We start from the raw sequence: 25,144 nt of genomic DNA, 5'->3' as shown, positions 1-25,144 counted from the left end.
AAGGATGCTTCCCTCGGTGGAGCTCCTCTGTACGCGTCCGGCCGGAAACTCGATCCTCCGGTGCTCATGGTTCCGCCCGGACTTCCGTGGCCCCTGGCTTCCACTCCGGCTTCCGGTTGAGAAGTCTGCAGAAATGGCTATGGGTACCGTGGGCTTGGGGCTAGTGGACTGTCACTGCCATCTCTCCGCCCCGGACTTTAACAGCGTACGTGAGGGCGAGTTGGGGCCTGCGGGAGTCGGGAGGGCCGCGTCCCTTCCCGAAAGTTATCTTTTCTCCCCAAACCCTCTGGCCCTACCTAGTCTATGGCGACCTGACCAGTTTCCCTTTGAACCTCCGTCGTACTGGTGTTCTTTCTGATCTTAAATAGCGGTAAACTATCTCCACGAAGCTTGTGTTTGTCGCTTCAACAGTCCCTTCTCTTACCACTCCTGAGATGCGCTCCATCCTAGCCCTTAGCAGAGGTCCCAGTTCTGGACTGGGAGAGGGGCAAACGAGAGGAACACGGGATGGGGCGTGTGTAGGGGTGGGAATAGGTTTTACCTGCTACATTGGAAAGACTGAGGGTGGATTGTCTATTTCTTAGGAGGTGACGCTTATGTTGTGAGTGTGCGGTAGTAAGGAACACCGGCAGGTTGTAGACACCTATACAGTATGGAATTTGGCCTATTTTAGTTAACCAACAGCTGGAAGCGATAATAAAATAAAAATTTCAAAGACTAGGGAGATTTTCAGGGTATGGGAGAGGTAAGTCAGTAAGACATTTGGATTGCTTTAGATGCACACTTTTAACCCATTAGGGTTTTAAGATAACCCATTTTAAGAAAGAAAAACAGAATATTCTGAAGACAGATCTGCTGTGTGGCAAAAAGGTGAAGAAGAGAAAGCTAGAACATTTAAGAAGTCTCAGTATACAGACAGAAGATGGTAGGTAGAGGCTGTGCTGTGATGATATGAGAGTCAGAGTAAATGTACTCAACGTATTTTTAGAAATAACTCCAACAGTACATGCAGAGGACTTGGATGTGAAGAGCAAGGAGAAAGAAGGAATCGACATGGCTTAGATTTCTAGTTTGTGTTTTAAGGTGGTGATGCCCTTTGCTGAGACGAGGAAAGACCAAGGTTTGGGATGGGAGTGGAGAGGCAGGCAGATAGAATCCCTAGTGGGGACGTATTGGTATGTCTGATCACATCCAAATAGAATGATTATGTAGTGATTTAGAATGTGAGTCATGGGTTCAGGAGAGAGTAAAAACTGAGGTAAGTTGGAGATTATACATGCTATCTAACCCCACGAGAGGCTGAGGTTATAGCTCAGTGGTAGAGAACAGGCGTGGTGTACCTGAGGGCGCTAGATAAACAAGACAGATGAGATCTCTTACAAGTGCAGAGAGAACAGAAGAGCTTGTCATAAAGATGACAGTCGGTCCAGGAGATTGGAGAGTAACCACCAGTGAGAGTGATACTTTAAAAGCAGTGTGTGTGTGTGGGGGGGGGGTGAGGGTGTCTAGAAGCTGCTGAGGGGGAGAGTAAGGTAGGACAGAACTGTCCTTTGTATTTCTCAGCAGAGGTTTGTGTTGTACAATGCGCTTCACTGAGCATAAGAGTAACAGGAGGTGGGTCAGGGGAGGCCCTTCATTTTCTGCCACCCTGTGGGAGAAACACTATTGTCCTTTATGATGTCTCAGCTACATTTATATGGCCAAAGAGCAGTTAATTCCCTATGTAAAGTAAGTGTGGCTGCTTATGTTTGTTGTAGGATCTGGATGCTGTGTTGGAGAGAGCCAAGAAGGTAAGTTAGTGTCCATTACTGCCCCCCTTTTGCTCCCCTCCTGTTTTCTCTTGCCATACTATTTTTAGGAACTGTTTAGACATGGTCCGTGTTTCCATGGGCTATGCCAGCCACGGAGCTAACCCTTGCTAATGTCAGCTCTTCTAAAGTCTCCACACCTCCTAAGGAAGTTCCTCTTTCATATTCAGACATTCTCCATTTGACAGTTGAGGATTCTCCTGTCTAAAGGTCAGGAACAAGGCAGAGATGCATGCTAGGAAAGTGACTGACCTGCCACCATGAACGGCAGCACTGTAGAATAATGGATGGGTTGGTCAGCCTCTCACTTCCTAAACTCACGTTATTTTGGAGATCTAGGATACATTACAAAAGTCTTCTGAAACATTTTGGTTTGTTAGAAAAAAAGTTAGCAAGGACTGGAGAGATGGCGGAGTGGATAAAGTTCTGAGCTCAACCGCTGGTACCATGGTGGAAGGGCAGAACTGACTCCAGAAAGGTGTCTTCCGATTTCCACATGCTAACCGTGGCATACATGTGCCTGCACATGCTTGTGCACCCATGTTCGCTAAGAGAGAGAATAGGTAAAAATAAAATTGAAAAATAAAAAATTATAAAATCTTGGAAGTATTTATGAAATTAGTTGCACACTGTCGTATGGCAGCTTGATTGACACGTGGGCTGTAGAGTCACATGAGCCTAACGACCTTTATTCCCTCTAAAATGCTGTCTCTGTCCAGTGAATTAAAGCAGTGCCTACCTTTGGTCTGTGTAGGTTAATGAAGTGACATTTATAGTCATTGAACTGGGGCCTGAAATAATAAGTACTCAGTGGTAGTCACTTTGATTATATTACTGGGGCCTGGTAAAGAAGTATAGTGAAATGTATAAAAAACTTTAACATTTCTCTTAATTTATATTAAATGTGTGTAGTTAGAGTTTTTTTGTCTTGTCCACAGTCAGGACAAATCTCTGTCCGCCAGTCCCACAGCTGTTCAGACCCAACCAAGTAAACACAGAGATTTATTGTGGGAGCCCATTCTCGGGTTCCTCATGGCTTTACCCAGCAGGTCCGCATAGAGGATGATTAGGACCACAGGCCTGAGTGCAGGTGTCTGAGATGGTCTGCACTTGGCTCTGCTGGGGGAGAAGGTCTTTTGCTCCACCCCTTGGCGTCTCTATAAAAACCCTGGGGCAGAGACAGTCGGGGCCTGTTGGAATAGGTTCCAGGCCCTCTCGAGGCTATCCTTTATTTTCTATCTGTTTATCTCCGCAATAAGTCCTATCTAATATTTCCCGCTGCTCACACTCAAGAAAACTCTGGGGAACTGTGGGGGTGGTTGGGTAAACGCCCCACAGAATGGCGCCATGAACAGGGACTAAAGAAAAAAGAAAAAAAAAAAGGGACTAAAGAAAAAAAGGGGTAACTAAAAAAAGGGGGGACTAAAGACAAATGAACAGGGACTAAAGATAAAGGAAAATAGTTTTATTAGAGTTTTTAGCGAAAGTGCTGAGTTCAGCCCTGCCAGTGGATAAGGCATGCTGGTGTTATGGAAAATATATATTTTTTATGTATATTGAGAGGCAGGGGTTTTATCCTCGAGAGAAAAAGAAAGCGGACTGGAAGGATGTCCGATGCTGCAGCGAAATTCTCTTCTGTCAAAGTTTTCTATCTTCTATCCCTTTCTCAATTTCTATCTGTGAAAAATAAGTATAAGGCATAGGGTAGTAATATAGTGTAGGAAAAACTTAGAAGTGTAAGATTGTGTAGGGAAAAATAAGTAAGGCAACTAGACAGAAAAACTCTTCAATTTTCTAACTTTGGGGGCTCTGAATGCAAACTGGGGGGAAAAAATCTATCTTTGGGCTTTATGGGTAGTAAAAAAAAGCTCTTTGAGCTTATGGGGAAGAAAAAGTTTCCTATGGAAGCTTTTGACCTGGGGACAGCTGAAATGCTAAGTCTAAGCAGCAGGAGAAAGTGATTTCTCCCTGAGGCAAAAATGGGGGTGTAAAAAGCCAAAGTTTAAAGTTGGGAAGTTTTGGGAAAAGTTGGTCTTTCTCTTGGGAAAAAAAAAATCTTTCTCTTAAACTATAAAGCTTTTCTTGGAAAATTTGGGAAAATCTCTCTAAAAAAGCCTTAATCTTTCTCAAACTAAAAGCTCTCAAACTTAAAAACTAAAGCCTTTAACTTTCTCAGAAGGACAAAAATTAGAATCACCTGAAGATATTAGTATGGGGACCACCTGTGATTAGCTCTAAGGGAAAACGACAAACCTCTTAAGACAGCAAAACCTAAGTTCTTTCAAGCTTTAAAAATGCTCCCTGCAATGCAGGAGGCAGGGACAAGTTCCTAAAAACCTCTTCTAAGCTGTCTCTTCAAGCTAGTAAAAGACAGTGGGTCAGAGTACCCTGAGGGAAACGCTTGGGAGAGTGTGGGTAAAGAGCTACAGAGAGCCCAAAAGGGCGGGAAACTTTACCTGAGAAAAGTAAAAAAGCCAGGCTTTTCAGTTATGCCCAGCTGAGGCATCCAAGGGTTTTGTTTCTGAGTGAGCGTTTCAGAATGAAAAGGTGTTCCTAATCGTCCTAAATCAAGATCCCCTGAAGCAATGCAAACTGTTAGCACTGTATCCTCACTTCTGACCAAAAACCCAGAGGCGACTGGCCAGCATCTCTGAGTTGGGATGCATTTCGGGGATACTAGGGTTCTTGCAGTTGTAAACTTCCTGAAGCATAGAGCTGAGGCAGGAAGGTGCAGGACCCAGGGGAAGATTGCTAATGAACAAACAAAGCTAAAGTCGGTGGGAACGGCATAGTTGTCCACTTTCCTACAAGTCCCAGGTTAATAGGTCCACAGCTGCAAAAAGAAATCTGAGAAAAAGCTTTCCTATCAGAGTCAGGACCTTTCTGGGAAGACAGTAAAGCTGAACTGTGTCTGAAGCAGTTGTGCTGCTGAGTCTGGGGAAAGAGCCCAGCCAGGGCAGAACAGAACTATCCAGGAGTAAAGCTTTCTTTTCCGTCAGAGAAAACACCTTTATGAGAAAAGCTTTGTTTCAACTAACTCCCGGTGAGATGAGGGAGTGTGGCCCTAAGGGGTGACTGCCTCTGGCATATGCTCTGTCCTTGAGCACCCAGACAAGCAAACCCAACCCACTGGGGGACTGGGCCAGGTGAAGGCCTGATGAGGGAAAACACCTGTCCTAATGGGAGTTTAGAAATGGCAAAAACCTCCCTTGTTAGATTTTCAGTCTGTACGCAAACCACACAGATCCTGAAAACAGAAACGGACAAAAAAACCCTACCTTCAGTAGCAGGGAAAGCCGCCACTGTAGTGTAGGAAACTGTTTCTGGGGTAGAGGGGATAAACTGAGACCAAACTGAATACTGTCAGGGAGAAAGACTGTGAAGAAAGAGAAGGGGCATATTCCTCCCCAGAAAATGCATGACCTGGAAAAGCTGCTAGAATTTGAGGCAGTTTCGGGGGGAGAAAAAAAAGCCCCTACCTCCAAAAGCAGCTAGCAGAGGAACAGAGCTGCAGACAGATACCTGAAGCTCTGCATCTGGGGAAGGAAGGAACAAGCAAAATGAGACAGATCAGTGGGAGAAAATTTCTCCGAAGGAGCTATGGAAAAACTGTTGTGAATGTTTTTCACTGACTAAGACAAACACAAGCCCCTAGGAAAGTTGCTATCAGAAATGCCAGCCTCAATGCCGGCTAACGAGGCAGGTGCAGTTCTGATTTGGGGGCCAGTGTCAAATGAAAGAGAGACACCTGTTGAAGCCAGCTGAGAGACCAGAAACCTCCCAATGTCCCATAATTGAAAATGTAAAATGCTTGTTCAAATCTCCATTGCAAAAGCAAAAAACTTTGTTCAAACCTCCCGGGCAAGAATTTGTAAGCAAGTCTGGTAAAAAAGAACTTAGAAGTTGACTCTCAGACCCAAAAAGAACTATGGGAAACGACTGATATTATTATGGACTGATATAAGGGAAATACATTCTGGGAAAGGTAGTTTTTCCGCTAAAGATGGTGACATTGCCCTGAAACACTTTTGTCAGCTCAAAAATACGTTCATGGTAAACTTAAAATACAGCTTTTAAAAGAACAAGGAGGAAAATCATCTAAGAGTTTAAGTGTCAGTTCCAATGAAAAATTGAAAGGATACGGAACTAGGTGCTTCGCGGTTTGGGGCTCTATTGGTAAAATGCCTTATTTACCCTAATAGCTGTGCAAAGTTTTTATGGTAGTTGGATGACAAAAAGCTACCTACAAGAGCAAACAAGCCACTTTAAAATCCTTAAGAAAGCAAGAGAGCAGTTTATACACTGAACGTTGTCTTAGATATGAAGAAACTTATGTTGAAATTTAAAAAGTTCTTTGCGTTTTGAACAAACTGCCTGCAATGAGTAATTCCTTTGCAAATCTAATTAAGGGAATAAGAAACAGGCATTCAAAAAGAAATGACTGCTTTTTATAGATGGGAAACAAACTTCAGAAAATCTAGCTGTCTTACAAAAGAGTTGCTTCACCTGAAAGTTCCTTATAAGAAATCAATGCTAAATATTACAGCTGCTAATAACATCAGGAGTTAAAGCTAATGAAGTGAAAATACTAAATACAGTTCGGATCTGTGCCACTTGTGGCTTTACTAGCTCCTTTAGAAAAGTACTTTATATCACCTAATAGCTGTGCAGTATTTGGCGAAGAGCTTTACAGCAGCTAAATACGGTAATTTCACCCTCAGCATGAAGTGAAGTTTTTCAGTAGAACCAAAAGTACTGCTGTAATAGAAACGTTTGTCTGAATTGAAGCACTTAGGGGAACTATTATGAGTTTGGGTGAAGGGACAGCCTCTAGTTAAAAACTGTCTACCGCTGACAGTGTATCTCTGCCGGTTCCGGAACGGCTGAGAGAACTGGCAACTTTGGAGTGTGGCGTCATTCTAGGAAGGTTACAGTCCCCTAGCAACAACTATCACAATTCTATAACAACAACACTCACTAAATCCCAGTGCTTTATAACAAAGCTGACTATAAACTCTAAACTTTAGAAATGATGTACGTACTTCCTATCTAGTTAAGAGAATCTTTCTAATAGAGATAGTGATAATAATTAAGAGTAAGAAATAGGCCGGGCAGTGGTGGCGCACGCCTTTAATCCCAGCACTTGGGAGGCAGAGCCAGGCGGATCTCTGTGAGTTCGAGGCCAGCCTGGTCTCCAAAGCGAGTTCCAGGAAAGGCGCAAAGCTACACAGAGAAACCCTGTCTCGAAAAACCAAAAAAAAAAAAAAAAAAAAAAAAAAGTAAGAAATAGAAAAAGATGAAAATAAGATGTGAGTTTGTAAAAATTCTCTTGTTAGATCTGTGTTAAGAAATCTTTAGGTGTTTGCTAAGTTAAATATATGCTAATGGTAGCCCTGTATAAGTCTGTAAAATAGATCTATAGAGTTCCTTTAAGAATATAAGCTTGCAAGATAGATACTAGTTGTAAATGTAAGTTTAAATAAGAAATAAGATGGAATGAACATAATACATAAGAAGTAATAAGAAATATATTTGCTAAAGTAGTTCTATAGTTTCCTTAAGGAGTATAAATAAGTAGATATTAATACGTTATATGAGTTTGTAAAAAACGTGTAAATGTTGAATGTGAGTCTAAATGCTTTGCAAGGCAAAAGGTTATATGTGACTTTGTAAAAAAAAGTGTATATGTTAAGTGTGAATCTATGCTTAATGTATATGGTGAAAAAACCTGAGATACAGAAGTTAGTGTCCTAGCAGACTGCAAAGCAAGCAGTCTGAGTGGTTTTCAAAAGTTCCAGAAGCTGTTAAGAAGCAAAGAATGGTGGACGCCAGAGCCAGCACAAGGCATCCGCAGCTGAGATCCGTGGAAAATCGATGCAACACAGAAAAACCTGAGCTAACATCAAAAACGGTGCGGTTTAGAATACTACTGTACCTAAAAAGGTCTCTGGCTTGAGAATAAGTTCAGAGACACTTGTTTGAACAAAAATTGTTAACTGCAAAAAGTTTTGGTTGAAAAACGTCTCTTCATATTTTGAAGTGAAAGCCTAATACCAGAATTTATTTGTTTGAACTTTTTGAACTTAAAATGAGATAAAACTACAAAAAGATTTTGGTTATGGATTTCTTCATATTTGGAAGGCTAGTACCAGAATTTATCATTTGAATTTTGGTACTTAAGAAATGAAATGAATAGTAGAGATTTCATTGCAATGGGACAATTTTGAGTTTACTTATAGTAATGACCTAGGAACTGTTTTCTGGAATTGGGCTAAAAATGGGACTGTTTAAATGAAGAAATTTATTATTTCTACCTAGAATCAAGATGCAGTTTTGTGTATGCATATATGCTTTATTAATTGGTGATTCATGAATTGTTTTGTGGAACTGTTTATGTTAAAATGAAATTACTTACAGAACTGTTTTTGTGTTACAAACGGAACTGTTTAAATGGAAAAGTTTGGGTTTTCTAACTAGGCTTGAGATTTTGCTTAAATTATAAAGAAAAGGGGGAGAGTTAATATTCCTTAGTCTAATTTCAGAAGTTGTTTGGTGGATTAATGTCATGTTGTTAGTAAGAAATGCAAATGGGGTATACTAAGAGACTACTTTTAAAGTGTGTAAAGAGTTTTATTAAGAAACTGCTTTTGAATGTTTTGCTAAAAGTTTTCAAAGTGTTCATGGTTAGATTGAAAATATTGCTTTTCAATATGGGTTTGTAGGAATTATATAAGTTTGGGTTCTTCTAACTAGGTTTGAGATTTTGTTTAAAAAATTATAAAGAAAAGGAGGAGTTATGAGGTTGAATTATGTTTGAGAAATTGTTTAACCTATTGATATTAATGCACCCTGGTTTTGTGGAGTTAAGGAATATTTAAGTTTGATGTGAATACATCAAAGTTTTTCCTATGTTCTGTTAGCAAGAAAATTCAAATGATTGAGTTAAAGTTGTAAGACGGAGAAAATTGTTAACTATATTTAGCACCATATATGCTAATTCAAATGGTTCTGTTAAGAGTTTGCTTTGAGTTGTAAGATTGAGAGAATTGTGACTATGTATAGCAATATTTATGTTAACCTGTTAATGGTAATGATGAAGCTAAGGGATTCTTTAAGTTTGTAGTCGCCTTAAGAGGTTTTGGCTTAGAAAGGGCTTGAGGCAGCTAAGATTGCTGTAGTCACCTTGGACCTAATTCAAAAGAGAAATGCCATCTATATCATCCTCTACTCCCATACTGGGAGGTGTAACAGCTATGGAGATTGCTGTAAGCCATTAATAGTTATTTTTTATATATTAAGAAAGGGGGACCTGTGGGAGCCCGTTCTCGGGTTCCTCGTGGCTTTACCCAGCAGGTCCGCATAGAGGATGCTTAGGACCACGGGCCTGAGTGCAGGTGTCTGGGATGATCTGCACTTGGCTGTGCTGGGGGAGGAGGTCTTTTGCTCCACCCCTTGGCATCTCTATAAAAACCCTGGGGCAGAGACAGTCGGGGCCGTTGGAAAAGGTTCCAGGCCCTCTCGAGGCTATCCTTTATTTTCTATCTGTTTATCTCTGCAATGTTCTCCGCAATAAATCCTATCTAATGTTTCCTGCTGCTCACACTCAAGAAAACTCTGGGGAACTGTGGGGGTGGTGGGTAAATGCCCCACAACTTATATTGTTTACAAACTGTATGGCCGTGGCAGGCTTCTTGTTAACTGTTTTTATAGCTTAAATTAATCCATTCTTATAAATCTATACCTTGCCATGTGGCTCTTGGCTTGCCGGCATCTTTACATGTTCCTTGTCCTTGTGGCAGCTGGCAGTGACTCTTTTTGTCTTTTTTTTTTTTTCCTGTTAGTTTTGTCTATACTTTCTGCCTAGCCACCAGCCAATCAGTGTTTTATTTATTGACCAATCAGAGCAACATATTTGCCATAGAGAACATCTCACAGCAAATGTGCATATTGTTTGTAATTCTATTCTATTCTATTCTTTTTTTTTTTTTTAGGCTAATGTTATGGCCCTTGTAGCAGTTGCTGAACATGCAGGAGAATTTGAAAGGATTATGCAACTTTCAGAAAGGTGATTGTTGTTTCTCATCTTCTTTTGTGTGTGTGGTGTTCACATCTGTGTGTAGATGTGTGTGTGTATGGGCATGTGAACACCCAACGTTGACATTAGGTGTCTTCTTTGATCGCTGTCCTCTATTTATTGAGGCTTTAAGCTTCCTCACTAAACACAGAGCTCATGGATTCTGGCTAGTCTAGCTATCCTGGCTTACTCCTGGATCTCCTGCCTCCCAAGTGCTGAGTTATAGGAAGTCACCATGCCTGCCCGTCTGGGGAGCTGAACTCCTGACCACCATGTCTGCCCGTCTGGGGAACTGAGCTCCAGGCCACCATGCCTGCCTGTCTAGGGAGCTGAACTCCAGTCCGAGAGCTGCTGAGCCACCTCTCCACCTCTGGTGCTACTTCAATTAAGATTTGTAATTTAGGCTGCTGAAGCCAGTCTTGAACTCATGAACTCAAGCAGTTTTCCCACCTTAGTCTTCTTGGTGCTGAGACCAAAGCATAGACTCTACACTAGCTCTAGTGAAGATTGTAAAGAGTTGCTAAGAAAGATTGTTATGTCCGGTTTAAATAAAAATCAAATAATTGTTTTTAAAATAATGAGGAGAGCCAGCCATGATAGCACATGCTTTTAACCTGGCACTCAGAGACAGAGACAGGAGAATCTCTGTGAGTTTGAGGCCTGTCTGGTCTACACAGTGAGTTCCAGGCCAGCCAAGACTACTTAGTGAGACCGTCTCAAAGAAAATAAAAAGATCAAGGAGGAAAAGGCATGTTAACATAGCCCCCAAAGCAGAGTGTTCCCTTTCTGTTCTTTAGGGAGGCACTGTGATCTCCTGGCCTACTGTGGCTTTCTTAACTTGGTCTACATTTTTAGGTATACTGGATTCATCCTGCCATGTCTGGGAGTTCACCCAGTTCAAGAACTTTCACCAGAAAAACCAAGAAGTGTGACATTAAAGGTAAAAGTCATGTAAATGAGAGCCATACAAATTATAACTGTTGACTCAGTGATCACCCCCATAGTTTATATTCTTTGTGATGTAGGGTGGGAAAGCTGGGGATGAGACCTTGGGCCTCAGACATGCTAAGCAAGTATTCTACCACTGAGCTGTAACCTCGGCTATGTTTTTTATTCTGAAACAGGGTCTCACTGAATTGCCCAGGCTGGCCTTGAACTCATGATCCTCCTGGTTCAGCCTCCCAAATAGTTAGAATTGCAGCTGTGCCACAAACCCAGCTTCTGATTTGTGTTCTAAGTTAATAACCCCCAAACAAAGAAACAGCACCTTCCATCAAGTCAAGATTGTATAATATGGTGATATTTTATTTGTACTGAAATGTGATTTTATTTGTATGTTAATAAATAAAGTTGCCTGGGGGTCAGAGCTAATAGCAAGCCATAGCAGAGCTGGGCGTTCATGGTGCACGCCTTTAATCCCAGCACTTGGTAGGCAGAGCTAGGTAGATCTCTGTATGGTCAAGGATACAGCCAGCATTGGAGACACACGCCTTTAATCTCAATACTAACCATAGAAGATCTGGAGGTCTGTACAAACAGGCAGTGACGAGGAGGTCATGTGGTTGGGTTTACAACCAATGAGAAGGCAGAACAGAAAGTCTATATAAAGACAGATACACAGGAAGTAGGTCTCTCTTGGCTGAAGTGGCTAACTGCAGCAGACGGGTAAGGCTCTTAGCTCTGACCTCTTGGCTTTCTTCTTTGCACTGGTTCTGTGTTTCTTATTTTAATAAGACGGTTGGTTACCTCCACAGTATGACATGATGATATAGTGGAATTAGGATTTCTTTTTTCCATATTTTTTAACCATGTCATACTGCTTTGTCCACTAAAAGGAAGTGGTCAGGGGCTGGGGAGGTGGCTCAGTCAGCAGAGTGCTTGCTGCACAGGTGTGAGGACCTGAGTTTGACCCTAGAACTCGTGTAAAATAGCCATGGTGATGGTTCACACTTGTCTTCTCAGTGCTGGGGAGGTGGCGACAGGGGGATACTTGGGGCTCTGGCAAGTCAACCAATTAGACCCAGGTCCCACTGAGAGACTTTGTCTCAAGATGAGACTACCATAACAGTAAAAAAAACCACAGAGGGACGGGCTCTTGCTCAGTGGAAGAGTGCTTGCCTGCCATGTGTGAAGTCCTAGGTTCAATCCCCAGCTAAAACATTAAAGTCCAGGGGCTACAGAGACATCTCAGCGGTTAAGACTTAAATGGCTTCTGCAGAGGGCTCAAGTTTGAGTCCCATCACTCTCACTGGGCAGCTTATAACCACCTGTAACTCCACCCCCAGGAGATCCTGTGCCTCTGGCCTCTGAGGGCACCTATATACACATAGTTTAAAACAATAAAGACACATAAAATACATTTGTATGCATTACATAAGTGTGGTTGTTTGAAAGAAAACGGCCCCCAAAGGGAGTGGCACTCTTAGGACATGTGGCCTTGTTGGAGGAAGTGTGTCACTGTGGGGGCGGGCTTTGAGGTCTCTTTTGCTCAGGCTTCCCTCAGTGTGACTTTTAGTTAACTTCCTGTTGCCTCTGAGTCAAGATGTAGGACTGTCAGCTCTAACACCACATCTGCCTGCATGCCTCCATGCTCCCTGTCATGATGATAATGGACTGAACCTCTGAAACTGTAAGCCAGCTCCAATTAAATGCTTTCCTTTATAAGAGTTTCCGTGGTCCTGGTGTCTCTTCACAGCAATAGAAACCCTAACTAAGACAACAAGTAATGTGAATCAGGGCATAGTCTCTGTGTTTATCACCTGACTTGCCAGAAACCTTCTAGCTCTTTTGTTAGGGGTTTGAATGGCCCCCTGTAAACTGTTTGCTTTTCTCCTAACTAGAACACACTCTGGGAGCTGCAGGCCTCTGCATCTGAGCTTCATCCTTATCTTCAGCCTCTTTCTGAGGTTTTTTTTTTAAAGATTTATTTATTATTTTATGTATATATGAGTGCTCTAGCTGCATGTGCACCTTTACACCAGAAGAGGGCATCAGATACCACTATAGATGGTTCTGAGCCACCATGTGGTTGTTGGGAATTGAACTCAAGACCTCTGGAAGAGCAGCCAGTGCTCTTAACCTCTGAGCCATCTCTCCAGCCCCTGAACCAGACTTTCTAATGAGCTATTTCTCCCTCCTCTCCAGTGCCCCTGGTCCCAGAGGCAGATAGTGTGGATGTCCTTGAAGGAAGAGGCCTTGTCTGACAGTGTTGCCACGAGCGTATTGGATATGTGGGTCCAACACTTCTAGCTCTTCAGGGCAGTGTGCATTCTTTTAACCAAGCTGCTGTGATGCCTTTCTAGGGCCTTAATTTGCATCCCCTCTACCTCTGCCTCCCTGTCCCCACAAGCACACACCTCTTTTACCTCTAACATCTCCTGTCCTCCTTCCCTTGGTTCTCCTTGTTCTGGTTTTCTCCAGTAGAAGAGCTTTACAGTTTATATACTCTGAAAACAACCCACAGAGTGCTTTAAAGTGTTCCACAGGGAGCTGGAGAGATGGCTTAGCAGTGAGAGCACACACTGCTTTTGCAGAGATCACAGGTTGGGTTGCCAACACCCACATCAGGGTGACAGCCACCTGAGGTATCAAGTTCCAATGCCCTCTGACCTCACACACCGGCACACACGGTACAAGTAACTCACTGAGCAGTGCGCACGTGTGCGCGTGCGCGCGCGCGCACACACACACACACACACACACACACACACACACAAAATCTTTTGAAAATTATCTACAAGTGATTTCTAAATTTTGTCTTTGCCTTAGAAAGACGCCATCAAATTCTCTTAAATGAAATTAACAATCTACCACTACTTCAGTAGTTCTCAGACGAGATTATATATGAAATGCATTATTTATATTGTTGAACTCTTATTATAGATAGACCAAGCAGGTTATAAAGACAAATCAATGAAAAAGGAACAAAGGGAATATGGGACTACCACTATTATAAACTTACAAACCACTACTTAGGAGGAGACAGAGCCATGTGCATGATGACCACCCATGTCTTCTCACCCACTCCAGTGTGGGAGCCCACAAAGATTTTCTAGTTAGATCAGAGCTTTCTTTACACAGCAGGGCTGCATTAGGGGATAGCGTGACCGTGTGCATGGTCACCAGGTACCCTGGATGGTCTGCACTTGGCTGTGCTGGGGGAGATCTTTTGCTCCACCCCTTGGCATTCCTTTAAAAGCCCTTTAGTAGAGACAGAAGGGGCTGGTGGGTTTGGACCCAGGCCCTCCCGAGCTATCCTATGTTTTCTAACTGTCTTTCTCCTCTATACTTCTGTCTACATACTTCTCACTTCTCCCTCCTCAAGAGTACCCTGGGGGAAAAAGAGGGAGCATGTCTCCCTCAAATGGAACTGGAAACAGGGTCCAGGGACTTGGCAAAAGGAGGGTTTGAGGGCCCCGTGGGAAGTTAGGACATGTCCGGTTATGGAAATTAAAGCAGGGGTAATCTGTTTTTGGGAGTGAAAGGGGCTGGAAGATGCCCTAGTGAGGCTGAAGCATATCTTTTTCTCTATCTAGGTTTCTTTGTTTTTTTTCTCTCTTAAAATTCTATCTATGAAAAATAAGGAAGGTAGAGTGTAGTAATATAGTGTAGAAAAAACTTAGAAAAGTAGGATGTTCAAATATAGCATTAGTAAAACTTAGAATAAGATAAGCAGCAAGACAGAGGAACTATGTCCTTAATTTTCTAACCATGGGGCTATGTATGAAAACTGGGAAAAATCAGAGGAAGAAATGGGAGAAAAAGATTCCTGTGGGAAGCTTTTGGTCCCAAGTGGCAGGGAAAGGATTTTCCCTGAGGCAAATGCAGGTGAAATAAAACTTTTCACTCTGCAGATGATGGCACTGTCTAGAAACACTGTAGCATTAGAATTAGTTTCCTCTTGGCCATGAAGCCAAAGTTTAGAGAACAGAAGTTTGGGGAAAACTTGGCAGTCTTTCTCTCCAAAAACTACAAGCTTTCTTGGGAAAAACTTAATCTCTCTCTAAAAAAAAAAAAAGCCTTTAAGATCTTTGCTTCTCAGAGATTCCTTTTCTGTAAAGGCAAAATTAGATTCACCTGGAACTCTATGGGATAACCACCTGTGGTTTGCTTTAAGAAAAACAAAAAGACCTCTTGGAACTGGACAAATCTTCTCTACTAAGCCCTGTCTCTCTAAGCTAGAAATAAAAAACAGCAGCCAGAGTTCCCTGAGGTAAGGGCCTGTCAAGAAAGTGCAGGCAGAAGACCGAAGCAGGGACAGATTCCCCAAGGTGGAACCCCAACAGAGGTGGTGCAGGAATTGGGGAAGGGTTACTATAAAGGAGGAAGCAGTAAAGCTGAACCTTGGCTGCCTCAAGGACTCTGTGTTTGGGGAGGAGACAAGTGGGACAAGACAAAGATCTATCAGGGAAAATGTCTCTCAGAAAGGGCTGTGAAAAAGCTTTGTTTCAAGTTTCACTTTCTTTCACTGACCCAGTAACTCAGAAGAGCAAGCCCTGAGGGGATTTTGCTTTTGGCACAAAAGGACCTGCCCGAATATGCGTGCATGAGCAGGCAGGTATAATTCACTCCGGGGACAGTATCAGGAAGGAAAAACACCTAGCAATACCAGCTCCGGGAGAATAGACATCTCTCTGTGGGGTCTTGCCCCAACAGGAACTTAGGTCACCTCTGAAGAGGTGGCCTGGAATGGAGGAAAAGTAAGTGTGCTGCTCGACATTTCCCAGCCTTCCTCTTACCCGGAGACAACCAACACAGTGGGGAGTCAAGTCAAGCAAGAACTCGTTTATTTTTAGGCAGTAAGCCTCTTTTATAGCAAAAAAAACTCAGAACCCTAGGAGGGAGTAGGAGGAACCAACCAATTGTTTTAAAGGTCACCCTATACTCACTTCCTTGTTTACGAGCTATTTATGCACTGACATCATCTCCAGATCTTTGTATCTTAGCATGAACAACTTGGGCTAACTTCCTCTCAGTATCTTTTGTATCTAATCTCTGTGTAAACAACTTGGGCTAACTTCCTCTCGGCACCATTTATATCTAATCTCTGTGTAAACAACTTAGGCTAACTTCCTCTCAGTATCATTTGTATCTAATCTCTGTGTAAACAACTTGGGTTAACTTCCTCTCAGCACCATCTTTGTAGCTCATGTTTGCCCCACATCTCCCAATCTCCCCTGGTGAAAAAGCAAAAAGGTTGACTCAAACCTCCTGGGCTCAAGGCAGAAGCTTGACTTTGGCCATATAAAGGGAAACGGAAGTGGTGGGCTGGAAAGGAATTGTGCCAAACATAGTCCATAATGTCATTCACAACAGCAGGCCAATATAGAGAAATGCATTATGGGAAATGTAGTTTTTCAGATAAAATGGCTGCACTGCCTGTAAAACCTCTTTTTTTTTTAGCTGAAAGTGAAGTTTCTTTCCTAAGCACTGCTAGAAAGCTTAGATTTACTTCTCAAAAAGCTAAAAGCAAACAAACAGCTTGCCTCACAGGAGATAATTAAAACACTACTGTTTATCAACAAGTCATTTAAAAACCCCTTAGAAAGCAAGGGAAAATGGTCCTTATACTGGGAGATGGCTCAATAGGAACCTGGGCCAAAGCTAAGTTAAGCTCAGTATTCCCCCCTGCCAGAGGCTGAGAGTCAGTAATGGGCAACTTTCTCTTGATAGCTTCCAGCCTAAGACAGAGTATGCTTGATGGAAAGCATATCTCCATGATGGGTAATGGAAGAAATAATCAGGGAGAATGACCTAAGACAGATCTCATTCTATCTGATGGGGCCTGAGGGGGTCTTTAAAAAATTAAGAGGAGGGACCTGTGGGAGCCCACAAAGGTTTCCTAGTTAGATCTGAACTTGCTTTACACAGCAGAGCTGCATTAGGGGATGGCTTGACCATGTGCATGGTCACCAGGTGTCTGGGATGGTCTGCTTGGCTGTGCTGGGGGAAGGTCTTTTTCTCTACTTTTTGGCATTCCTGTAAAAGCCCTTTAGTAGAGACAGAAGGGGGTGGTACGTTTTGACCCAGGCCCTCCTGAGCTATCCTGTGTTTCTGTCTTTCTCCTCCATATTTCTATCCACATATTTCTCACTTCTCCCTCCTCAGGAGTACCCTGGGGGAAAAGAGTGAGCAGTTCCCTCACTCCAGGAACTTCAAATCACAGTTTCCACTCCAGGTTCCTCCAAATCTGTGAGGAAACACCTCCTAAGCAGAGGACCAAGTATAAGTGGGATCTTGGTGGGCCTGTAACCAGAACATGTGTGGGTGGATGTTCCTACTCATATTTCTAGTTAGAGTTGCTGACATGATAGAGATGATGATTCCTATGCCATAGGTTAGTTAAATGGATTCAGTGTGTGAAGTTCCAGTATGGCATAGGACCTGGACATAGTTCAAAATAAGGAACTATTATTCCTACTCTCAGCATTAATACATTTTTTTTCCTCGTAGGATCTGGATGTAGCTTTGCCTATTATTGAGAATTACAAGGATCGGTTGTTGGCAATTGGAGAGGTAAACCCATTTGCTGATCAGATGATGTCTAATCCAGATCTTCATGGGATATGTGTAGTAATCAGTACTAGTGATTATAAGCAACTTGGATAGTTTTTTCACCCGGTTCAGCCTGCTAATAACTTGATACTATTGGGAATGAAGCAATAGAAAGCCTTACTCTAGACTTTTATTAATGGGAGATGATGATGTAATATTTCTAAAGACTTTGCTTTTGCTCAAGTGTAGCCTTTGCTCTGAGAAGCTAAAACAGTCTGTAGAGGGAGGGCCAGTGAAATGGTTCAGCAGGTGGAAGCACTTGCCACCAAGCTTGAGAACCTGGACCCACATGGTGGAAGGAGAGAACTGACTCCTGAAAGTTGTCCTCTGACCTCACCATGTGCACTGTGGCATCCCTGTGTGTCCCTCCACCCAATAAATGTAACTGAAACAACATCAACAGTGCTGGCCGGTGGTGGCCCATCTCTTTAATCCCAGCACTTGGGAGGCAGAGACAGGCGGATCCTGTGAGTTTAGGGCTAGCTTGATCCACAGAGCAAGTTCCACTACTGCTGGGGTGGTTATACAGAAACCTTGTCTCAAAAAGCAAACAAACAAACAACCTTTATAAGTAACATAAAGGTATACTTTAATCTTGAGTTTGTGATTAAAGACCGTGTTACTTAAATTATTAATAATGGTAAAGAATTTTAATTAAAGTCTATTAAAAATTCTATTAAATTTTATTTAAAAAATTCTACTTCCACTAAATATAAAAGCTAAGAAAGTCATTCCGAATAGAGGTCATAGACTACATGCCCCAGTAGCATCAATGAGAATGGTCACCTGTAATCTGTGCTGCCCAGTGCAGTGACCATGTGTGACTTCTGAACACTTGCAATGTCACTGTGCCAAACTGAGATGTGTGACATACATGATGAGCTTTAGAGTTGGAGTACCCCACAAGAGGAAAGCAAAACAACTTAGAAGTTGGGGTGTATCCAATGGACTGTTAAAGTTACTTGTATCTACTTTGGCTAACATTTCCTGTGGCTGCTGTGTAGTGGTGCGTGTGGTCTGCGTGCTGACTCATGTCTCTTTGGGCTCATCACACATGGAGAGGCCATGATCTTTTGTCTTTCTGTTACAGGTGGGACTAGACTTCTCCCCCAGGGTTGCAGGCACTGATGAAGAGAAGGAAGAACAAAGACAGGTCCTGATCAGACAGGTCCAATTGGCCAAAAGACTAAATGTGCCTTTGTAGGTGAACTATCTTTCTGCTCAGAACTACAGAGCAAATTCTGTAACAGCTGGTCCTCTTGAAATGAGTTCTGTATCCCTTTTCCTCTGAGTTATTTTTTTTAATTCATTCTTTATGTGTCTGGGTGTTTGCCTGCATGTATGTCTGTGGACCATGTGTCTGCGGTGCCTGTGGAGGCCAGAAAAGGACATTGGGTCCCCTGGGACTGGAGTTAGAGCTGTTAACCAGCTGCTGCCGTGTGGGTGCTGGGAACCAAACCTTGTCCTCTGCAAGAGTAGCTGAGCCGTCTCTCCAGCCTCCTGAATTATTTTTAAAACAACAAAAACAGTCTATGTAAAAGGAATTCTGTTGTTGTTAAACAGAAATGTGCACTCGCGTTCAGCAGGAAGACCCACCATCAACCTCTTACGTGAACAAGGTACTTACGTTCCTAATATACAAGCTTCACAATTCCAGCTGAGGGTTGAAGGGGCAAGCGTGTTCCATTTGATTCCTTAAAGAGAAGGGAATGCAGCAAGAGGAAAGATAGAGACCCACTGGGATGAGTCTGTATGCCAGGCTAATATTTACAAGATTGTTTTTGTGCAGTTATGTGTTTATCAGGCTCCGCTAGAGCAAATGAAAACTTGAAGCTCCAATTTCTATTTTTCTTTAGATTTATTTGTTTTTGTTTTATGTGTATGAGTGTTTTGCCTGCATATATGTGTGTTCACTGTATGTGCGCCAGGTCTCCTCAGAGGCCTGAAGAGGGCATCAGGTCCCCTGGAACTAGAGGTATAGATAGTTGTGCCATGTGGGTTTTGGGAACTGAACCCGGGTCCTCTGCAAGAGCATCAAGTGCTCTTGACCACAGAGCCATCTCTCCAGCCCCTGGCTCTAATAAGAAAGAGAATAAGGCCAGAAGGACAGTCTCATTATGCACTGTGTTTTCCTGCATGTTTTCAGTCTGTTGCTTTGGGGCCAGGTAATAGAGGGGCTTGTACACAAGCCTGTTGACCAGATTTCAGTTCTCAGATCCCATCAGATAGCAAGAGAGGAACAAGTCTCTAGGGAGTTGTCCTCTGACTTCTGCCATGGCGCATGGGTGCTTGTACAAGCACATATATACAATAAATATATATGAAGAATAAGTAAATAACAGAGTTGTCCTCTGACTTCTGCCATGGCACATGGGTGCTTGTACAAGCACATATATACAATAAATATATATGAAGAATAAGTAAATAACACAACAGGATTAGGCAGATTGTGACCATCACGTGACTGAAAGAGCAGTCACATGCCCTGGACGTTCCTGATGTGAATATAACTTACAGCATTCTTTCCCAGAGTTTAAAATGCCATTCACCTTACTTTTAGACTCCTATTTGCATAAAAAATCCTGTCAGACATTTAGCAGTACATGTTTGTGTACAGGTGTGTTTTTAATTTACAGTTGTGTGTATAAAAAACACACATTGGTTGATTGTGACCTACTAAATAAATTTTACAAAAAAATGTATGATCATAGTGAAGATTCACAGTATTTGAAAAAACAGATGCTGCAGTTAGAGGTGTGGTCACTGATGAATTTGTCAGTAATCAGTACTGACACTGATTTTTATGCAGGTGCTGAACAGGTCCTGCTGCATGCATTCGATGGTCGGCCATCGGTAGCCATGGAAGGAGTAAGGGCGGGTTACTACTTCTCAATCCCACCGTCCATCGTGAGAAGTGGACAGGTAAAGCCTCTCATTAAGACTTACTGAACACTATGTGTGACACAGTTTAAAACCTAAGCTTTGTGACAAACTTGTGGTGCTTATGGTTACATTTCAAAAGTTAATCTTAAGTCTCTATTCAAACAGAGAAACAAAATAAGACAAAAGGACCCGAGAGGGGCTAGGGAGATGGCTCTGTAGTTAAGAGTGCCGCTCTGATGCTGGACGTGGTGCACACCTTTAATCCCAGCACTGATGAGGTAGAGGCAGGCTTATCTCAGAGTTCGAGGCCAGCCTAGTCTACATAGTGAGTTGAAGACCAGCCAGAGCTACATAGTGAGACCCTGTCTCAAAAACAAAAAAACAAAACAAAAACAGCAACAACAACCAAAAAGAGTCAGAGGACTTGAATTCTGTCCCCAGCACCCACGTCGGCGGTTCACAACCAGCTGTAACTCCAGCTTCAGATGAACTGACACCCTCTTCTGTGTACGCATGCACAAATCTCTCTCTCTCTCTACACACACACACACTATACATACAAATAAAATCAATCATTAAAAAAGAATGCATCGGGCTGGAGAAATGGCTTAGAGGTTAAGAGCACCGACTGCTCTTCCAGAGGTCCTGAGTTCAATTCCCAGCACCCACATGGTGGCTCACAACCATCTGTAATGAGATCTGGCGCCCTGTTCTGTATACATAATAAATCTTTAAAAAAAAAAAAAAAAGAATGCATCAAGGCCTAAATGTAAGAGCCAATATTGTTTGTTGTTGTTGTTTTTATTGTTGTTTTTCAAGACAGAGTTTCACTGTGTAACAGCCCTGGCTGTCCTGGAACTCACTCTGTAGACCAGGCTGGCCGCCTCCAGCTTGCATAGACCCACCTGGCTCTGCACCTCTACCCCACCCTCTACCCCCATGCTGGGATTAAAGCCGTGCGCCACCACCGCCGGGCTGCTGTTCTGTTTTAAAGTGGCCACTCGAAGAAGGCTGGTGAGAGCATGGTAGCTGTCTAGATAGCACGGTGATTTAGTTGTAAAGACGGGTGTTAGTCCTGCGAGCTAAGACTCATCCGCGGTAAGTTAATGCTGTTCCATTCCCACCTGTTTAAAGCTAACTCTCTTCTCTCTAAGAAGCAGAAGCTTGTGAAACAGCTGCCTTTAAGCTCTATCTGCTTAGAGACAGATTCACCTGCACTGGGACCAGAAAAACTGGTACGTGGATCGCTGGTTTATGGGGTACAGAGGCGTCTTCTGTCGGGGCTATTCTGGCTTGGCTGGGACTCGCTGCAGTACTCGGATCCTAAATTGAGGCCGTGTTTCCTGTAGAGTCCTCCTTTTCTTTCTGTTTTATTTTATTTTGGTTCGGTTTTGTTTTTCCAAGACAGGGTTTCTCAGTGTAACAGCCCTTGCTGTCCTGGAATTCACACTATAGTCCAGGCTGGCCCCAGACTCGCAGAGATCCATCTGCCTCTGCCTCCGGAGTTTTGGGCTTAAGGCGCACACCACCACACCGGGCGTCCAGTGCCGGTGTTAAAGCAACCATGCCCAGCTTCATTAGCTTTTTAGGATATCATCTTTCCTGCGAACAGGATACTGTCTCATAGGGGTGAAATGAGACATTCCAGGAAGGGAATGAAGCCTTATCTATGAAAAATCACTAGGTTTAAGGTCTCAGGTCCTTCCAGACCATTCTATCCATATACGTGTGTGTGTGTGTGTGTGTGTGTGTGTGTGTGTGTGTGTGTGTGTGTGTGTGTGTATGCCTTAAGATATATATATATATATATCCTTAAGATAGGGTCAGCCTGAACACACTATTTCATACCTTCTGTCAGAAATATATATTATAGCTGTACTTTTCCTCAGTGTTTAATAACCACGTAATGTTCCACTGTTAAAACTTGGTATTAGGAGGAATGGCTTTGGGGTTAAGAGCATTGGGTGTTCTTCCAGAGGACCTGGCTTCTATTCCCAGTACCCACATCATGGCTCACAACCATTTGCAATTCCAGTTCCAGAGAACCCAATGCCTTCCTCTGGCCTCCACAGACAACAGGCAGGCATGTGGTTTGCACACATTCATGTAGGCAAAATGCTCATACACATAAAATAATAAAGGCATAATTTTAAAAAAACCTTTGTATTAGTCATACACACACACACACACACACACACACACACACACACACACACACAAGTGTGTGTGTTAATTTTCTAAGACAGGGTCTCATGTAGCCAGACTGACCTCAAAGTCAGTGTGTAGCCAGGTTAGGCTTTAAACTCCTGATCCTCCTGCTTCTGCCTCCCAGGTGCCGGGGATCTAGATGTGTGCCACCACGTTCAGCCAGTCTGTAATTTAAGTACTATGATGAACAGCTTTGAATGTGAATCTTTGACATAGTTCTTACTTTTTTAGTCTGTATTATCAAGTATTTTTTACTTAACAATTTTATTCCTCGAATTATTATCCCAAATATCCACTTATTAATAATTACAGGAATATTTTTCACTAAATCTAAATGCTATTGATTAAAGAAATACTGTTTTGTTTTTTTTTTTTGGTTAAGACATACCACTGAGTGTAAGCAAAATGCTTATTTATTTCACAGGTATTAAAAGTCAGTGATATGGCAGAGCCTAATTGAGCAGTCTTTCCAGTCCCCGGGGCATTTTAAGTCACACTGGGCAGGTGGCCTGTGAGGTGAGAGGCCAAGGAGAGTGCAATGACCTTTCCTAGCACTCATGCGTGCAAAAAAGCAAAGATGGCTAGCCCTCAGACAAGCTGCTCTCCTGGGTTCAGGTGTAGACTGCTTCATATGCTGGTGCTCAGGGCTTCAACTGCACATGCCTCTAGGTTCTTTTCTGGGCAGCAGGGACATAGTCAGTGTTGTAGCCACACCCTGTCAAGTTCATCCCCTCACTTAAAAAAGCATTAGTAAAGAAATGTCAATTCCTTCAGAGTAGAAAAGTAGCTCATCGGGGGTTGTACCGCTCATTCTTGTGTGTGTGTCTTAGCTGCCGTCTCCAAGGATCTGTATAGACTTTGAGTGTTCAGCTTTGTTCTCTTTCAGACACGGAATGAGCCCTGCAACATTTCCATTTCAGCAGAATTCATTGCCCAAGTGAAAGGGATCTCAGTGGAAGAAGTCCAAGAAGTGACAACACAGAATGCATTAAAACTGTTTCCCAGGCTTCGGTACCTGCTCCAGAAATAGCTTCAAAACCACCCACTGCCCGGCCAAGTCAGCTCAGGGCCGCACTGGGGAAAGCAAGCGTTGGCTTTAATGGTCTGACATGAGGAAGCCGGTTTATATGGAGAGCAGTCATAGTTTTACAGAAATGTTTCTCTTTAAAACAAATTCTGGGCTGGAGAGACGGCCCAGCCACTAAGAGCACTCATTTGCTGCTCTTCCAGAGGACTCATGCAGTTCCCAGCACCCACGGTGGGTGGGTTGCAACTGCCTGCGGCTCCCTCCAACTCCAGAAGATGCAGCCCCTCTCTGGCCTCCTCTGGCACTAGCACACACGCGGCATACCCTACACAGACACACGTAAACATGAATATAAATAATAATCATTTCTTAAAACTTTATAAAAAGAAATTTGGCTTGGCTGCTGAAACCCTGGGTTCCAACTTTCAATTAGCCAAGTCCTGGAGCAGACTGGGAAAACACCACAGACACGCTAGCTTCCAGAGTTATTGCCCACTTGAGGGAGGAAAGCCTCAAGGGACCCCTCCCCCGCCGCCGCCCCAACCCTGCTTTCCCCCACTTAACCACAGGCTTATGGAAGATGCTCCATGGAGTGGGAGAGCAGTGGAAGAGATATCTAGATAGAGGGAGACGTCATGGGGTAGGGAGAAACCTGGTGCTAGGGAAGCTCCCAGGAATCCACAAGGATGACCCCAGCTTAGATCATTAGCAATGGTGGAGAGGGTGCCTGAGCCGGCTCACCCCAACTACTACCTACTGTCATCAGAGAGCCTTCATCCAGTAACTGATGGAAGCAGATCCAGAGATCCACAGCCAAGCACTGGGCTGAGCTCTGGGAGTCCAGTCGAAGAGAGAAGAGGGGTTATATGAGCAAGGGGCATCAAGATCATGATGGGGAAATCTACAGAGACAACTGAACCAAGCTTGTGGGAATTCACCAACTCTAGACCGACAGCTGTGGAGCCTGCATGGAACCGCACTAGGCCCTCTGCATATGAAAGATAGTTGTGTAGCTTGGTCTGTTTGAAGGGCACCTGGCAGTGGGATCAGAATCTATTCCTGGTGCATGAGCAGACTTTTTGGAGCCCATTACCTGTGGGGCTTAGTCCTGCCTCAACTGAATGTACCAGGCTTTGCTGACTCCCCAGGGGAGGCCTTACCCTTTTGGAGGAAGGAATGGGAGGTGGGTCAGGAGGGGGGAAGGCTGGGGAGGGGAGCAGGGGGAATGATGAGGGGGGATCTGTGGTTGGTATGTAAAATGAATTAAAAAATTCTTAATAAAAAAGATGCTCCATGGATTTTCGTCTTTGAATACTTAATAATGAGTGTGTGCATGGCAGAGTTCGATATACTTCAGATGTGGCAGTCAGTGTGCCTCTGGGCACAATGGCCTAGCTGAGGTGTGCCGGTAAGAAGGAACCAGATCTGAGTTGTACAGGGAAAGGGCCTTTTCCAGAAGAAACAGCAGTTGTGAGAGCACTGAGATATTCCTCCCCCACACCTTAAAGAGACACATTTCACTGTGTGGCTCAGCCATGCTGTCTCAGCTTCCTAAGCAGTTGTACCTGGCAAATAAGGAAGTGAGCAGGC

The 25,144-nt window shown here is 43.3% G+C and overlaps 1 protein-coding gene across 5 annotated transcripts; it reads left to right on the top strand.

Moving 5' to 3' along the window:
* The first annotated feature begins 4 nt into the window (after positions 1-4).
* On the top strand, positions 5-24,761 carry Tatdn3 (TatD DNase domain containing 3). Of its 5 annotated transcripts, none has more exons than XM_052738002.1 (10): positions 5-205; positions 1,758-1,790; positions 9,800-9,873; positions 10,738-10,822; positions 17,335-17,397; positions 18,527-18,636; positions 19,000-19,055; positions 20,246-20,358; positions 21,480-21,554; positions 23,414-24,761. In XM_052738002.1, the coding sequence occupies exons 1-10, from the start codon at positions 5-7 to the stop codon at positions 23,555-23,557; spliced, it is 954 nt and encodes a 317-aa protein (XP_052593962.1). In that variant the 3' UTR covers positions 23,558-24,761. The 5 variants fall into 5 exon arrangements, with proteins under 5 accessions (XP_052593962.1, XP_052593961.1, XP_052593960.1 ...); XM_052738001.1 differs by having other exon boundaries at positions 21,477-21,554; positions 23,414-24,760; XM_052738000.1 differs by having other exon boundaries at positions 21,474-21,554; positions 23,414-24,760.
* Positions 24,762-25,144: the final 383 nt, after the last annotated feature.

This window comes from Peromyscus californicus, unplaced genomic scaffold, assembly GCF_007827085.1.
Source record: "Peromyscus californicus insignis strain IS unplaced genomic scaffold, ASM782708v3 Scaffold_14__1_contigs__length_90479793_seg_2, whole genome shotgun sequence".
In the NCBI taxonomy this organism is placed as follows: domain Eukaryota; kingdom Metazoa; phylum Chordata; class Mammalia; order Rodentia; family Cricetidae; genus Peromyscus; species Peromyscus californicus.
The sequence above is the reverse complement of the archived record's forward strand: the minus strand, read 5'-3'. Positions and strand labels throughout refer to the sequence as shown.

Coding starts and splice junctions, on each gene's coding strand:
- Tatdn3 (XM_052738000.1), top strand. CDS start 5: ATGCTTCCCTCGGTGGAGCTCCTCTGTACGCGTCCGGCCGGAAACTCG. Junction 9,874..10,737: donor ATTATGCAACTTTCAGAAAG/GTGATTGTTGTT, acceptor CTACATTTTTAG/GTATACTGGATTCATCCTGC. Junction 19,056..20,245: donor CAACCTCTTACGTGAACAAG/GTACTTACGTTC, acceptor ATTTTTATGCAG/GTGCTGAACAGGTCCTGCTG.